At 37.2% G+C, this 18,406-nt stretch overlaps 1 protein-coding gene across 2 annotated transcripts in view; it reads right to left on the bottom strand.

Moving 5' to 3' along the window:
* hook1 (hook microtubule-tethering protein 1) overlaps nt 1–18,406 on the bottom strand; it is an 89,370-nt gene that overhangs the window by 55,805 nt on the left and 15,159 nt on the right. For both annotated transcript variants that reach the window (XM_073063073.1, XM_073063074.1), the window contains exons 5-8: nt 16,269–16,401; nt 14,554–14,621; nt 11,763–11,822; nt 1,006–1,089 (exon numbers count right to left, since the gene is read on the bottom strand). In XM_073063073.1, the coding sequence (XP_072919174.1) occupies nt 1,006–1,089; nt 11,763–11,822; nt 14,554–14,621; nt 16,269–16,401 (345 nt within the window). The remainder of the gene's footprint in view (nt 1–1,005; nt 1,090–11,762; nt 11,823–14,553; nt 14,622–16,268; nt 16,402–18,406) is intronic.

Raw genomic sequence — 18,406 nt, forward strand, 5'->3', positions numbered from 1 at the left:
CATTTGTAATGCACTCACCCTTCAAGCTTCTGGGCCTCTTGAGAACCATTCTGACTAAAGCTCCTCCCAAAAAATGAGTCCAGTGAAATGAAAGTAAATGAAACTTTGAGGAAAACAAATTTCCGAGGTGGCTTACAGCATGAAAATGTCAGCACAATGCAAGTATATATCAAAGATCAAATTTCAACCTCTTCTTCTTGGTGCCTGTGATTACTCATGAAGTTACAAAATACAGTGCCCCCAAACCTTTGGTTTTGCTTCATTTCCCAAGGCCATACCATTCCTCTTCCCTTTCCTTGGTCCAATACAGATTAATGAAGTTACCATCAGATTCAGGTAGAAACTTTAAGAGGCTTCCCTTCCATCAACAAGGTGTTGGTTTAATAGGAATCTATTTATTTGTTCCATCAGAACAAATAACCACCAGATTTCCACACCTCAGCCTTGTAACTCATTACTGCAATTTTATATATTTCTGAATTTAAGATAATTAGTTATAGCAAAAACATAGCTGCACCTCATATTTCATAGTACTATTTATAAATAGACATTAATAGTTCAGATAAGCATTTAACTGGTACTGTACAAGGTCAAATACATTTCTGCATAAGTGTTATATTAAAATCTCATGATATAGAAGCAGTATTAATTGCCTTAGAAAATAAGCAGTAATCAAATATTCTTCAATGTAATCAGAATGCAAATACAAATCAAAAAGTACACAAGCATTTCATTATTCTCACCAAACATTCATTTGAGGGGAAATTATTGTTTCATATGGACACTAAGCAAGTAAGAGCTCAGCTATAACTGAAGAAGCAGAGTGGCACCTCTTTCCAATCTACTTTATAGGCTTTTATAAACACAAAGATAACTGAACGTTATTTTTTCTTCCTTTCACATCTTCACTCCCACATAATCTAAGATTGACACTGGCTGAACACGCTGATGTATAATTACAGTCATGGTCGAAGCTTATTATAAAGCAGCTTTCCGTACACTGACCTGAGCATCCAATTCCTGGCACCGCTGTGTCAACTCTTTCTTCTCCACCAAAGCCTCATTCAGGTCTTCTAAGGAATGTTGCAGCTGAAAACATAAACTACAAATATTCCTGCACTTTTTACAAAGAGGAAGGATGTATTCCGTCAACTGGCAGTCAACATTAAAACATTTAATTTTGTAATTATAAGTTAGAAAAGGTCATTACAAATCAACTTTTCTTTAAACTTTATGCTTCTCTACTGCCTGACTACATGCTTTTATACAACTGAGTTTGCTCAGACTCAACAGTAAAAGATTTCAGCAAGACCAATATTGGACATTATTAGATTGCAATCACTGATTTCATCAAAAGTAGAAACTTTTTTGTTTTCTTAAGCTTTATGCCTCCTAGTGGCTAGAAAAATAATTTTAATTTAAATTACTGCTTGCCTATTATTCCATTAAAGTAGCAACACAAGTCTTCAGGGCATCAATGAAGGTGCATAACATGCTTACCTTCACTGGCTGGGAAGTCATATTGCAGCCACATTGAACTTCGGAGAACTAGGTGCAGTTCTGATTGCACAGTACAGAAGGGATGTGGAGGCTTTGGAGAGGGTGTAGAAGAGGATCGCCAGGATGTTGTCTACAAACTAGAACATTCCTTCTGAATATATTTCTACTTCTACCTTCTTTGCAATTAGTTGCTCTGAATGAAATCCCCATTCTCTCTAATCTGTGATGCCCCTGGTGACACAGGTAATCTGTCCATAATTGCAATGCCTTTTAAATTCTAAAACACCATCCCTGACAGACTACTGGACTCAAATTCAAAAAAGAACCACCCTTGATCCACCCCACCACAACATTCCTTTCTTTCTTTCTTTTTAAATCTTTTTATTAATTTTAAGAAAAACATAAGTGAAATATGAATACAAAACATTTGAGAGTACATAATTAATAGTTTAAATAGACAATCAGATATGTAATAATCAATATATAAAGCCTCCCAAACTCATAGTATTAATGTAAAAGAATCGAAAAAGAGAAAAAAAAAACCCCAAAAAAACTAAAAGAAAACTTTAAAAAAAACTAACCAACATGGGCCATTGCATAATGTTAAATTTTTGCCGATAACTCCGAACCTCCATCCAAATAATTAAGGATAATAACAGTAAGGTTTAGGATCAGACCATTTAACTCATATGAAAATGTTGAATAAATGGTCTCCAAGTTTCCTCAAATTTAACTGAAGAATCAAAAACCACACTTCTAATTTTTTCTAAGCTCAGACAAGAAATAGTTTGAGAAAACCACTGAAATACAGTTGGAGGGTTAATTTCTTTCCAATTCAGTAAAATAGATCTTCTAGCCATTAATGTAACAAATGCAATCATTCATTGAGATGAAGCGGATTCATTGAGATGTTCACCCTGTACACATCAGACTTCCAATATAACTCGGAGTCCTGCCATGTGCAGAAGTTCGCTGATGACACGGCCATAGTGGGGTGTGTCAGGAATGGACAGGAGGAGGAGTATAGGAAACTGATACAGGACTTTGTGATATGGTGCAACTCAAACTACCTGCGTCTCAATATCACCAAGACCAAGGAGATGGTGGTGGACTTTAGGAGATCTAGGCCTCATATGGAGCCAGTGATCATTAATGGAGAATGTGTGGAGCAGGTTAAGACCTACAAGTATCTGGGAGTACAGTTAGACGAGAAGCTAGACTGGACTGCCAACACAGATGCCTTGTGCAGGAAGGCACAGAGTCGACTGTACTTCCTAAGAAGGTTGGCGTCATTCAATGTCTGTAGTGAGATGCTGAAGATGTTCTATAGGTCAGTTGTGGAGAGCGCCCTCTTCTTTGTGGTGGCATGTTGGGGAGGAAGCATTAAGAAGAGGGACACCTCACGTCTTAATAAGCTGGTAAGGAAGGCGGGCTCTGTCGTGGGCAAAGTACTGGAGAGTTTAACATTGGTAGCTGAGCGAAGGGCGCTGAGTAGGCTACGGTCAATTATGGAAAACTCTGAACATCCTCTACATAGCACCATCCAGAGACAGAGAAGCAGTTTCAGCGACAGGTTACTATCGATACAATGCTCCTCAGACAGGATGAAGAGGTCAATACTCCCCAATGCCATTAGGCTTTACAATTCTACCGCCAGGACTTAAGAACTTTTTAAAAGCTATTATTAATGCTTTTTGAGATAGTGATTTAGATGCATATCATATTTTTTACTGAGTTAAGTATTGTATGTAATTAGTTTTGCTACAACAAGTGTATGGGACATTGGAAAAAAGTTGAATTTCCCCATGGGGATGAATAAAGTATCTATCTATCTATCTATCTAAACGATTATTATCTATCATTGGTAAACCAAAAATTGCAGTAAAAGGATGTGGTTGGAAATTGATATTTAAAACTCTTGAAATAATATTAAAAATATCTTTCCAATAATTTTGTAAACAAGGACAAGACCAAAACATATGAATCAATGAAGCAACATCAGAATGACATCTGTCACAGGTTGAATTAACATAAGAATAAAATCGAGCAAGTTTATCTTTAGACATGTGAGCTCTATGTACAACCTTAAATTGAATTAGGGCATGTTTAGCACAAATAGAGGATGAATTTACCAATGATAAAAAATTTTCCCATTGCTCAGTAGATATAGGACAATGCAATTCTTCTTGCCATTCCTTCTTAATTTTTTCTGATACATCTGGCTGTACACTCATAATCATATTATAAATGATAGCTACTAAACCCTTTTGAGAAGGATTGAGGGCTAAAATTCTTTCTGTAATGTCCAATGGACATTCTTTCGAAAAAGACTAATTCATTATACAGAAAATTTCTGACTTGCAAATATCTAAAAAAATGGGTTTTAGGTAAATTATATTTATTAGATAGCTGTTCAAAGGACATAATGTTATCATCCAAAAACAGATCACGAAAACATGTTATACCTTTTGTTTTCCATAATAGAAAAGCTTGATCTATAGATGAAGGCCGAAAGAAGTAGTTAGATATTATAGGACATGACAGCATAAACTTATTCAAGCCAAAAAATTTACGAAATTGAAACCAAATTCGTAATGTATACTTGACTATGGGATTAGTTATCTGTTTATTCATTTTAAATAACGAAAAAGGAAGTGAAGATCCTAAGATTGAGATCAATGAAAAATCTTGCACAGATTTACATTCCAAATTTACCCATTGTGGGCAAGCAGCTGTAGTCGATTCTTGTGTCCAGAATATTAAATACCGTATATTAACCGCCCAATAGTAAAATCTTAAGTTTGGTAGAGCCAAGCCGCCCTCCTTCTTAGGCTTCTGTAAATATTTTTTGCCTAGTCTAGGATTTTTGTTCTGCCACAAATAAGAAGATATTTTAGAGTCAACCATATCAAAAAAAGATTTAGGAATAAAAATTGGTAATGCTTGAAATAAATATAAACATTTAGGTAGTATCATCATCTTAATGGCATTAACTCTGCCTACCAAAGACAAAGATAATGGAGACCACCTATTAGCAAGTTGCTTAAATTGATCGATTAAAGGTAGAAAATTAATTTTAAATAAATCTTTTTTTTTGTAATTTTAATACCTAAATAAGTAAAATAATCTGCAACAATTCTATATGGTACATGATTATAAATTGGAACTTGCATATTTAATGGAAATAGTTCACTCTTATTAAAATTCAATTTATAACCAGAAAAGTTACTAAATTGAGCGAGCAAAGAAGAAATAGCAGGAATAGATCTTTCAGGGTCAGATATATATAATAACAAGTCATCCGCATATAATGATACCTTATACATCGTCTCCCCACAGGTAATACCGAAAATATTGGGTGATTCACGAATAGCTATAGCCAAGGGTTCTAAAGCAATGTCAAATAATAAAGGACTTAAAGGACAACCTTGCCTTGTACCACGAAATAGCTGAAAAAAAGAGGATCTTTGATTATTGGTAAAAACCGAAGCTAGGGGTTTATGGTATATTAATTTAATCCATGATATAAATTTTGAACTAAAATTAAAATGTTGCATTGTATTAAATACATATGGCCATTTGACTCTATCAAATGCTTTTTCGGCATCTAAAGAAATGACACATTCTGGTATTTTAGATGAAGAGGTATAAATAATATTAATTAATTTTCTAATGTTAAAAGATGAATAGCGATTTTTAATAAATCCAGTCTGATCTTCAGAAATAATTCGAGGTAATATATTTTCTAATCGAATAGCCAAAATTTTACTAAAAATCTTAAAATCCGTATTCAACAAGGATATAGGCCGATAGGATGCGCATTCAGTAGGGTCTTTATCTTTTTTAAGAATTAAAGAAATAGAAGCTTCATAAAAAGATTGTGGTAGTTTACCTATACTTAATGCATCTTTAAAAATTTTACAAAGCCAAGGAGAAAGTATGGAAGAAAAAGATTTTAAAAATTCTGTAGAAAAACCATCTGGACCAGAAGCTTTACCCGATTTCATTGAAAAAATAGCCTTTTCTATTTCAGACTCCGTAATAGGTGTATCCAAAAATACACTATCCTCAACAGTTACTTTTGGAATATTCAATTTCCTTAAAAATTCATTTATTATAGAAGAGTCCTTAGTACATTCTGATTGATATAAGGAATTATAAAAATCTTGAAAGGCTTTATTTATCTCTTTGTGATCGATCGTCAAAGTACCATCTTGTTTATGAATCCTAGTAATCTGTCGTTTATCCGAAACAATTTTCAATTGATTAGCTAGTAATTTACCAGACTTATCTCCATATATATAGAATTGGGCTTTTGATTTAATTAACTGACTTTCAATCGAGGAGGATAATAGTAAGCTATGCTCCGTTTGAAGTTCCACTCTTTCTTTATAAAGTTCTTTGCTAGGGGTCATTGAATAAATCTTGTCAATTGCTTTGATTTTATCAACTAGTATTAATATTTTAGAATTAGTTTGTTTCCTAACTCCAGCAGAATATGAAATAATCTGTCCACGAATATATGCCTTAAAAGTATCCCACAAAGTTCCACTAGAGATCTCTGCTGTAAAATTTGTTGAGAAAAACAAATCAATTTGCTGTTCAATAAAGTTGACAAAGTCAGGATCCTGCAATAAAACAGGATTAAACCTCCAACCTTTAGTATTAATATATGAATCCGTCATCTTAATAGATAACTTCAAAGGTGCATGATCAGATATGGTAATAGAGTCATATTTACAATCCATAACATCTGTAAGTAAATGGTGATCAATGAAAAAGTAATCAATTCTTGAGTAATTATGGTAAACATGGGAAAAGTATGAAAACTCTTTGTCGTTAGGGTGTAAAAAACGCCAAATTTCACAAATAGCTGAATCAATCATAAAAGAGTTAATGAGAGAAGCCGATTTATTCGGAAGAGTTTGGGTGGGCTTGGATCTATCCATCAAAGGGTTTAAACAACAGTTAAAATCCCCACACATTATCAATCTATATTGATTCAAATTAGGAAAAGATGTAAATAAACATTTAAAAAATTCAGGACAATCAGTATTCGGAGCATAAACATTAAGTAAAACAACTTTTTGATTAAAAAGTAGACCAGTAATAAGCAAAAATCTACCTTGCGGATCTGAAATTGTTTCATGATGTATAAAAGAAGTTGATGAGTCTATAAAAATGGAAACACCTCTCACTTTGGCTTGTGAATTTGAGTGATACTCTTGGCCCTTCCAAAACCTAAACAACCGTTGACTATCCACCTTCCTTACATGAGTCTCTTGTACAAAAATAACATTAGCATTCATTCTATGGAATACTTTGAATGTTTTTTTCCATTTGATCGGATGATTTAAACCATTAGTATTCCAAGAAACAACATTAATAGTCCTATCCATATTGACAATATTTATTACAATTAACACATAAGTTTGAAAAAAAAGTGAACTCATGAACCCGGAAGAAGGAAGTAAGTTCAAGGAGAAACTGGAAGTCACGGCACTGCGACCATTTTTGTAGTTTCATATAAGCCCATGAAATAAAGCTAAGCAGAAAGCAAGCAAAAAGAAAAAAAAAGAAAAATCCCCCTCCCTCCACCCTCAAAACCCCAGGAAAAAAGCCAAAAAAGAGGCAAGCAAGCAATCTAATACTAAAATTACCCCCGTGTCTCAAGACGGCAACTCAGACGCAACAAAGTTAAAAAAAAATACAAACAACCCACATTATAAGAGAGGGTTGGTATAACAAAAGTTAAAATATAAAATTAGTATTATAAATGTATATAAACAAAAGGGTTAAAAAAGAATTAAAACGATAAAACCCATAAATGACTAATACTGGATTGGTATTTTAAATGAAAGTTTAAAACTATCAAACACATCAAAACAGATATGACGTTCCAAGCACTAAAGTCTGCCGGGAAGAAGAAACGACATTTTATTTTTTTAAAAATCTTAATATTTAAATGTTAAGAGTACAAAAAAGCGTATATCAGCTTAAAAAGAAAAGCAAAAAGGAGAAAAAAAACCCTAATAAGTTATTTTCAACGCTAATAGGTTAATAATATGGAAAAATAATAAAGTTAAAATGAACCGAGCAAAAAGAGCTTTAACCGTATATAAGAAATACATGTAAGCCATACCCAAAAAAAAACCAAACATCATTCTGTAACAGATCCAAATCTATAGGCTAAATTACATTAGTCAGCCCAATAGAATGTCATTGTTCCAGGAAGCTTTGAGCATCCTCTGGAGATTTAAACAGCCAAAAAGTTCCGTCATCAAGAGTGACTCTCAAGTGTGCTGGAAATAACAGCGCTTGCTTGCAGCCTTTCTGGTGAAATTTCGACATAATCGATCTAAAAGCCATTCTCGCCCTTAAGACTTCAGGGCTATAATCTTCCAGAATGCAAAATTTAAACTCTTGATAACTGATCATACCTTTTTTTCAAGCCGCCCGAATCAAACGTTCTTTGGTATGAGGGTAATGGATCCGAAGAATTACATGTCGTGGTTTCAAACTTGAATCCGACCGAAAACGGGAGACACGGTGTGCCCGATCGATTACTGGGGGAGAGTCCAGTACCTCTAGACCCAAGACATCCATTAGAAATTTAGAGAAGAAAACGGTAAGATCACCACTCTCAAATTTTTCCGGAATCCCAATTAATCGAAGATTTTGTCTTCGAGAGCAATTTTCCAAATCAGTAATTTTAACTTTATAACGATCCATCTGTTGAGAAGTCGAAGTTTGCTCTTCTTGTATTTTTTCAATTATATGATCTTTCTTGCGAGCGGCTTCTTCAAGAGCCAAAATACTTGCTTGTTGTTTTTGTGATTCCAGTGAAAGTGTCTGGAGCTTTTCTTCAACTAGTTTCAAACGCTCATCAAACCGAAAAAACTTTACGGTTATTTTTCTCTCCAGTTCTTCAAATTTGTCTTCTATAAGCTTCACAATTGATTCTAAAGTTATCGGTTCTTTCGTCTGTTTCGATTCTTTTGCTCTAGACATTTCAGCAAGTTGAGAATAATTCAAATAGTTAAAAAGAAAAATTCTGTATGTTTAGACCCCTTTAGAGTAAGTTTAAAAAGATCCTTTAAGGGGTGTTTGTAGGTTAAAAAGACATAAAAGGTTTGGAGCAAAGCCTAGAAGCGGTTTACTCCATGAGCGCCATCTTGAGACCCCACAACATTCCATTTCTTTCTAATATCCTGGAAGACTTTGACTCAAAAATTTAACTTGAATATCAGATTCAGATTCAGTTTGTCATTTAGAAACCACAAATGCAATGCAGTTAAAAACTGAGACAACGTTCTCCCAGAATGATATCACAAAAGCATATGACAAAACAGACTACAATAGAAAATCCACATAACGTTTGGCAATCCCCAATCCAGAGTCCGGAGAGGCTACTGCATATTAATATCGCGCTACCGTCTAGCGCGTTCCCTGGAAAGGAGCTCCAAATCCACCAGACAAAAACAGGACCAAAAACTAAAGCTACAAGACCTGCACAAAACCACATAATTACAACATATAGTTACAACAGTGCAAGCAATAACATAATTGATAAAAAACAGACTATGGGCACATTAAAAATAGTCCAAGATGTTAAAGGACTATAAGTTCAAAAGAAATCACCACAGTTTCCACAAGTCCCCAGGGTCCCGACAGACTCGCCATCCCACGCTGGCGGCAGAAGGGAGTACCCCTGCTATGGACTTCCAAGGCGCCGCCCAACTCAGCCTCGCCGACGCAGCACACAATGGAAGCTCCGTCAAAACCAGCCTCACAGATGCAGCACACACCGAAAGCGACCTGAGTCTGTGGAAAGGACTCCGAGTCCGTCAAACCTTCGAGCCGACGACCATCCTCTCCGGCACAGCTTCTCCAAGCACCATCCTCTGCCGAGCGTATTAAGACGGCCCCGCCAACGGCCATCGGCAACGTGACCCCGAGGACTGGGGGCCTGTTCTTCCCAGCAGAGTCCCGGACCTCACAGCAGTAGCAGCAATGAAGAAGGACTTCCTGGAGATTTCCCGATGTTTCTCCATGCTCCCACGTCCGTTTTCAATCAATTATGATTGCGCACGGCACCCCACTTCACAAATAACAGATAATCAGTTCCAGAGTGGCCACTGCAATCTGCGTCGCGCCGCCATCTTATCAAAGTTAACCAATACCCAATGTCAAGAGTGTCAATAACTAGCATGAATAACATCAGAAGGCAGCATGAGCCAAATTCACATGGTGCCTCTTTTGATTAAAATTAACAACATTGACGTGGCAGAGTTCATTTGGTACATCTATGCTGAGAAGGCATTAGCAGTATCAGAGCTGGAGAGGAATGTATCATTGAAAAATATTTTAATGACTAAATCTTGATTATCTGAATTCATCCAAAATTATTTCAAGAAATTAAAAATATAGACTCAGTGGCTACCTTATTGGTACACCAATATCTAATCAGCCAATCATATGGCAGTAACTCAATGCACAAAAGCATCAGAGCTGGTCAAGAGGTTTAATTGTTCAAACCAAACAACAGAATGGGAAAGAAATTGATGAAACAATGTACAGGGAGGAGGTCAAACATCTAGAGAGCTGGTGCAGTGACAACAACTTGATGCTTAATGTCACCAAAACCAAGGAGATGTTCGTCGATTTCAGATTATCTCAGCCTGAGCACACACCCCTCAGCATCAGCGGCTCCACAGTGGAGAGAGTGGAGAACATCAAGTTCCTTGGGGTGCAGATCTCGAACAATCTCACCTGGTCCAGGAACACCACTGGGATTGTGAAACGAGTCCAGCAGAGATTGCACTTTCTGAGGAAGCTTAAACAAGAATCACTCCCCACTAACATCTTAACTACATTCTACAGAGGAGTGGTTGAGAGTGTGCTGACCTTTTGCATCACAACCTGGTACTCCAGCTGCAGTGCTGCCGACAAAAAAGCCTTGCAGAGGGTGGTTAGGGGAGCAGAGAAGGTTATTGGGGTCTCCCTACCATCTGTCCAAGACCTCTTTCAGAATCGATGCCTCCAGAAGACACGGTACATCATTAAAGACCCCTCACACCCTCTCCATGAACTGTTTGTTCTTCTGCCATCAGGTAAACATTACAGGAGCATCAAAACTAAAACCACAAGGCTACTAAACAGCTTCCTCCCACAGGCAGTCAGACTGCTAAATAGCTGCTCTACCTGACTCTGCTTTGGACACTTTTAACTTGCACTGGACACTTATAACTTGTTTTTAACTGGCATGTGGCTGTTGTGTTTTACTATTTATTGTTATGTTTATTATTTAGTGTTGCGTTTGTTATGTTATGATTGCACTGCTCCTGGGAAACACTGTCTCATTCTGCCCTGCAGAGCTGATGTACGGTTAGAATGACAATAAAAGTTTTTGAATCTTGAAATATATTCTAAGTGACTTTGTCTGTGGAATGACTGCTGCCGATTCTTTGGGCAAAAACATCTTATTAATGAGAGAGGTCAGAAGAGAATGGCAAGGCTGGTTCAAACTGATAGGAAGACGACAGTAGTTCAAATAACCACATGTTATAATAGTAGTGTGCAGAAGAACATCTCTGGACACACAGCATGCTGAACTTTGAAGTAGATTGACTACAGCAGCAGAAGACCATAAACTTACATTCAGTGATCGCTTTATTCGGTGCCTCCTTTACCTAATAAAGTGACCACTGAGTAATGTACATGCAGAATCTCTGCTCCACCTTCGTCTCTGCATTACCATTCTATCCTTGTTGGAATTCCACCTGCACCCCTGCCCATCCCCATGTTGTAGATCTTCTCCTTTGTCAAAAACCAAGTTTCTTTTACTTTTCCCTCTCCTACCCAAATTTTATCACTCATATCTAACTGCCAGTCTTTATAATGCACTAACATATTTGCTCTTTACTAAAAAATTGTAACAGGAATTCAAGTCATTCAATCTAATGACTGCTTGCTGAAATCTTTTTGGTCGGTCAGTCAGTGCAGTTCTGCTTTCTAACATTTCATGCGCAAATTAAAACGCTGACTTTCAAAAAAAGCTTAGTGCCATCAATTATTTTGAGTCCACATGCCTGAGAATAGAGCTGATTATAATAATTAAAATATAGAGTTTTAATTAACTTTAAAAATATACTACTGTTTAGGTTTTACAGGAATGGCTTAAACCTAGATTTGTTAGAATAAATTCTGGACGTAATAATCAAATGTAAGCCAAGTAAAATGTAATCATATTTTCTAATTACCTGCTGTTCCAAATCTCCAGATGCTTCACCATATAGTCCTGGCAGTTCTTTACTCATGAGCTGCAATGCAAAGTTGACCAATCAATATACTGGCTCCCTTCATTGTGGGCACTAGTCTCACTATCAAGGTGGTGCCTCATGAAGGTGGCATCCATTTTTGGAGACCATTAACATGTCCTCTTCTTGTTGTTGCCATCGGGAAGAAACCTTAAGGCACACACTCAATGTCTTAGGAACAGCTTGTTCCCCTCCGCCACCAGATTTCTGAATGTTCCATGAACCCTGCCGCACTATTTTGCTCTCATTTTACACTTTTTTTTCCAAATAAAGGGGTTGCTTGGAAGTGTGGCTCAAATGACTGGAAGGGCTTGTTCCATGATGCATCTCTAAGTAAGTAATACATTTCTTGCTGTAAATTAGAGTATTTTTTAAATGTATTGCACTATACTGCTGCCACTAAACAACAAATTTCATGACAAATGTCAGTGATAATAAACTTGATTCTATGTCATAATATGATAAGTTAATAGTTCTCTTCGCAATACCAGATAACGTAAATACAAAGTACATACCAATATAGAAAGTGCTCTGTAGCACCAGGAACATCAACAAGCATGAGGGACTGTGGCTGGCAGCAAAGGCTAGGAATTTCTGAAGATGATTGGAAGGAGAACAGTGTTTTCATTATGGACGATTTGGGATGTGATAGGTGTTGCAGTGGTAGTTACTCATATCCTCATCAGCTAATTTAGAGCATGCTAATTAATCTAGATGTCAATATCAAGTCATCGAAGCACACAACAGGCATGCCAATTTAGAGGTCCAAATATATGATTTTAAAAACCTGTATCTGTTCCAATTAAAGATGGAGGCAATTTGTTTTTTTTTTAAATTGAGTTTATGCATCTCATTGGTGATTTACTACTTTTTATTTATTGTGGCAAAGATTTACCAAATGTCAATTGTTTTCCCATGGTACTCATCAATATTAGTAGCTTTCTTGAATCTTTAATAATTTTTTTAAAGAAACATGCTTACAGAAGTTCCAAACTGTTATTTTTTTTAAAAAAATCTAGGTATCTACATTAGAACTGATAATATTTCACATTTTAATAAATTGTAAATTTAATAAAATGTAAATTCTTTTTACATTTCAAGAATGCAATATCCAAGAAAACTGAAAAAGCATTTTTTGTTTAATCTTCTTTTTGCATGCTCTTTCACTATATTATGTGTTTTCTGATAAAGTATTTTCAGGATTTTGTGATGTGCATTTTTTTTTACTATAGTTAACGGAACACAAACAAAATGCTGGAGAAATTCAGCAGGCCAGGCAGCATCTATGGAAATGAATAAACAGTCAATGTTTTGAGCCAAGACCCTTCTTCAGGACTGGAAAGTAAGTTGATAGGTGAAGCCAGGTGGGTAGGAAAGATAAAGGGCTGGAGAGGAAGGAATCTGATAGGAGAGGAGAGTTGTCCATAAGAGAAAGGGAAGGAGGAGGAGACCCAGAGGGAGATGATAGACAAGTAGGAAGAGGTAAGAGACCAGAGTGGGGAAGAGAAGAGGATAGGGAGAAGGAAATTATTTTTTATTGTAAGGAGAAATCGATATTCAAGCGATCAGGTTAGAGACAACCCAGACAGAATATAATGTGTTGCTCCTCCATCCTGAGGGTGGCCACACCTTGGCATATGTTGGAATGGGAATGGGAATCGTAATTAATATACTTGGCCACTGGGAGCTCTGTTTTTTTGCGAATGAAGTGGAGAAGCTCGATGAAGCAGTCCCCCAATTTACAACAGGTAATGTAGAAGAGACCACATTGCGAGCACCAGACTCAATATTAACAACCTTAGCAGATTCGTAGGTGAAGTGTTGTCTCACCTGGAAGGACTGTTTGGGGCCCTGAAAGGTGAGAGAGTGGATGAATGCATTGGTGTAGCACATAGGCCATTTGCAGGGATAAGTGCCGAGAAGATGATCAGTGGAGAGAGACAAATGGACAAGAGAATCACTGAGGGAACAATCCCTGAGGAAAGTGTGGGGGGAGTGTGGATGTAAGATATGTTTGGTAGTAGGGTCCCTTTGGGATGGTTGATGTTGCAGAGGATGATGGGAAGCTCATGAGGTGGCAGGTCATGGCAAGAGAAACTTTATCACTGTTAGGAAGGTGGGAAGATGGGGTGAGCACAGATGTTCAAGAAGTGGAGGAGATACAGTTGAGAGCAGCATCAATGGTGGTGGAAGGGCAACCCCACTCTCTGGCATCCTGAAACGGAAAGCTGCATCCTGGGAACAGATGTGGCGGAGGTGAAGGAACTGAGAAAAGAGAGTATCATTTTTACAGGAGACAGGGTGGGGAGAGGTAGTCAAGATAACGGTGGGAATTGGTAGATCGATAAAAGATGTTGGTAGACAGCTTGTCTCCATAAATGGAAACAGAGAGATCAGGAAAGGGGAAGGAGATGGCAAAAAATGGTCAATGGTAACAGAAGTATATTGTATGCAGAATGTTTTTTCCACTGCTATTCTTTTTCCAAATGTGGCCACTATTGATGCAGATAGCATTAATAATGCTGCACCATCTAAGTACTTCACTAAGGCACCTTAGGAATCAAGCACACTGACATAGGGTTGGAGTCACAAATAGTTTCAATAAGGTAAGGACAGGTTCCAAGTTAGACCTTGTCATTCTATCCTGATCCCCCTCAGCTATGAAAGGTTATTACATTCAACAAACTATTGCCTCCACTAAAATCATGATACACTTGGATCTGTGTTTCCTTACTTCTTGAATGGCGGTCATCACATTATGTTGCACAGACTCTTCCAGTGTCATTATGATCTGGATGTGCTCTATAATTAGAAGATAAATATTTTAAGGTAACACAGTTAAAAATGTATTTCTTAAATCTTTATTGTTCACTCAGGAATTTTTTTTAATAATTCTATTTGTACTGTGTACTTAAAAATCTGAAGACAGCCCGTGAGGGTAGGGCAGACAACGTTGTCTAAATGGACTTCAGTAGAGCATTTATCAGGGTCTTGTGAGGTTGGCTTTCCCAGAAGATTAAGTCACAAGAGGTTCATGGTGAATTAGTAAAATAGATAAGAACTGGTTATAAACAATAGAAGGTAGTGGCGGAATGGTGTTTTATTGATCTGTAGATCTGCGATCAGGTGATTTATCAGGATTTCTGCTGTTTGCAATACATATTATAACTTGCATAAGTTATTTACTGATCAACTGAAAAATGGTGGAGCTTTGTGCGTAAAAAGATACAGTAAGATACAGATCAGTTAGATATTTGGGCAGAGAAAAGACAGCTGAAGTTTAATCTGGAGAAGTGGGATGTCAAATGTAAGTGGAAATTATACAGTACATGGCAAGGGCCTTAGGAGTCTGATGCACAGAAAGATTATGAGGTGCAAGTCTATAGGTCTCTGAAGGTGGCACATGCGAATAGGGTGGCCAAGAAGGCATACTGGATCTTTGCCTTCTTCAGCTGGGGTACTGCATATAAAAGTTAGCAAATCTTGTTACAGCTGTATAAAACTTTGGTTGGTCTACATTTGGACTATTATGTTCAGTCCTGGTGGCCAAAGTGCAGGAAGGATGTGGAGGCATTGGAGAAGGTGCAGAAGAGGTTCTACAAGATGCTGCTTGGGTTGAGTGTATTAGCTACAAGGAGAGGTTGAACAAACATAAATTGTTATTCCTGGAGGATTGGAGATTGAAGGGAAAGCTTATCTGAGAAAATAACATAATGAGAGGCTCAGATAGTCAGAGCAATTCTCCCAGGGTAGAAAAATCAAACACTAGTGAGTGGGGGCAAGTTTAAAGGAGATATGTGAAGAAGTTTATTTTATAGACTTGAGAGTGGCAAGTGCCAGAATAAACGGTAAAAGCAGATACCATATCAACATTTAAGAGGTAGTTGGACATACATATCACAGGGATAGAGGGATATGGGTCATACATAGGCAGATGTATTAGTTACACTGGCATAGATGTGATGGGACAAAGGGCCTGTTTCTATGCTATGCTGCTCTATATTTTCTGTTGGATGACAAAAAGTTGATGTCCAGACACTTGGTGCAGCTTCAACTCCCAGTTTGCATTAAAACAACAGTTATCTGCCAGCGTGTCAGCAAGACTGATATGCTTGGAATAAGTTCTCTCAGTCAGGAAGAGTATTCAATAGCTACTGTAGCAACTATGCACATGTGTGGGAATGCTGTATAAACAACATCACCTCATTTATGATGTTCCCACTGTCTAGTTGCCAGAACCATCTGAGCTTACACTAAAAGATACAGGCAGAGTTAAGGATGGACAATTTTCCTAAAAATTATATCTCAGCATTAATCAATTTCTTCAGGAGTTGGGTAGGTGAATTAATGTGAAATGTCCTTTTTTATATAAATACAGCCCTAAGGGAGCACATACAACTGATTGCAATGCTCTGAAAAATCAAAATTATAAATGTTCAATACACATACCCTCTTTCCTCTCACAGTTTACCGCACACCCCAAAATCAGTTGGAGCAATCTGCCGAGTCCCACTACATCGACATGATCTACAATCAGACTCAAATCTGGGTGAAGAGATTCTGCAATCTGTTGACCGAGTACCTGCAAATTGTTTTCAATTACTAATAGTGTAGCTGTTAGACATGTCATCTCTTGTACAAGTGAAACAAATAATTCTCAAATGTCTATCAACTACTTAATTGACACCAAACACACCTGAACTTTAAGTGTTCAAGATGGTGCTACCGAACGCGTGCAACAGCCCACTAGTAGTTCAAAAGGCAATAAATGCAACTGAAACCATTACTAATATCACCTTTTATGAAGTAAATTGTGGTAAATTATCATCATAAACAATGAAGAGGCGAGCGAAGGCAAAGTGAGTTCAAGGGATGAAATGCCCTGGTACTTTGCAGAATTGATGCAGATGGAGTGAGCCATTCAGAGCGGAAAAGCCAAGGCAGCAGAGTTTTGATGCCCATGGACCAGATGTGAGGTTGGATCGCTCTGGGTGCTGAGCCGATTTGGAGAAATTAAGGGGGGCTTCGGGCTAGGTGGGAAAATCTGGGCCCAGAGTGATTCACTATGTGATATGCTCTAGGCCTGGATGGTGTGCTTACGGCAGTGGTCCCTGGGTCCTGGTGCAAGGTATGATATGGTGTTTGGACAATCTAAACGATACACTGGAAAGGCAGGGATCGGGGGCAGGAGCGGATTTCACTCACTCCTGTGAACGTTCGCTCCTCTTTCCATGGCTATGGAGAGGCTATGAAAACTACCCCGTGGCTGCTGTGCTCTATGTCCACTAATATGATGGACTCATACCAAGGCATTGGCCTTACTTCAGGCTGCTCTGGGGTTCAGATCTGAGGACTCACTGTAGTTCAGAATATAGTTGCTCAGTTCTATTGTTTGCATGGTGTGTGTTCTTTTTCCACTTTTTCTGCGCATCGGGTGTTAGTCTTTATTTTTAAATTGTGTTCTTTTGGGTTGTATAATTTATACATTCTTTGATATTAAATTTACTTTGAAATCTTGAACAGATGAATCTCAGTCCATTTGCAAATATACTATTGAAAAGAGAATGAGACCATCCAGATCTTTAAAATACAGATTTAATTTGAAAACCTGTGCTAAATTAATTGAAGTTAGAAATCAAAACAGCAGAGTATTAAAACAACTTCATTAAGTTGTTAATTAAGTAGTAGTGACTAAATGGAAGTTATGCATGTATGAACATTTGGAGAATATGATTAGGTTCAGCAGAAATGGCTCCTCCATTTGAATGTAATCTGTTATCATTTACAGTTTAGACTCCAGATGAAGAACAGCCATCTACACAGAAAATCCCCTCAAAGCATTCAAACCTTTGCCTTTAGAAAATCAAGGATGAAAATAATGTTTTTAAAAGTAGTAGTCTCCACTTGGAGAGATAAGATGTTTTGTTTTAAAGTCCAGTCTTAAAACTAATTTCTTCTGAATATAATCCCTTCTACAGATGAGGTACAGAATTCACACACAATGGTTGCATCTCTAAAAAGAGTGGAAGCCTAAATGAGCGGAACTTATTCAGACAAGCAAACTTCCTGAATTCTTCAATTATCAATATATACTTTCTGATATTTGGATTTTTCATTCTTGTAGGTTGAGAGCAAAGGGGTGGACACAGAAAGCTTGGAAAAGCATTATGGAAAAAAAAGAATAAGAAAATTGAAGAACTATTATCCCCTAACCTGGGATTGAAATTGATTTCATTATTGACACATTTTAATTGACACACTGAAAAGCTTGTCTTGCATACTGTTCACACAAATCTTCTAAACAAACAGAAGGAAAGAAAGAAAGAGATAAAAAGGATTTGAAACAGGGAGCAGAAACACAAGAGGCTGCAGATGTTGGAATCTGGAGCAACATACAATTTCCAGAAAGAACTGAGAGGTGAAGTAGCATCTGTGGAAGGAAAGGAACTACTTTGGGTTGAAAACCTGCATCAGGACTGAGGAGATAGTGTGTTGGATGGACTTAGGCAATGAAAACTAAAGGCAATTTGGAGGGTGCCTGGGGACAAGAAAGCCAAGGTCTTTTTCACTATTCAAAAGATGGAAAA

The sequence above is a fragment of the Hemitrygon akajei genome, chromosome 12 (assembly GCF_048418815.1).
Source record: "Hemitrygon akajei chromosome 12, sHemAka1.3, whole genome shotgun sequence".
NCBI classification, from domain to species: domain Eukaryota; kingdom Metazoa; phylum Chordata; class Chondrichthyes; order Myliobatiformes; family Dasyatidae; genus Hemitrygon; species Hemitrygon akajei.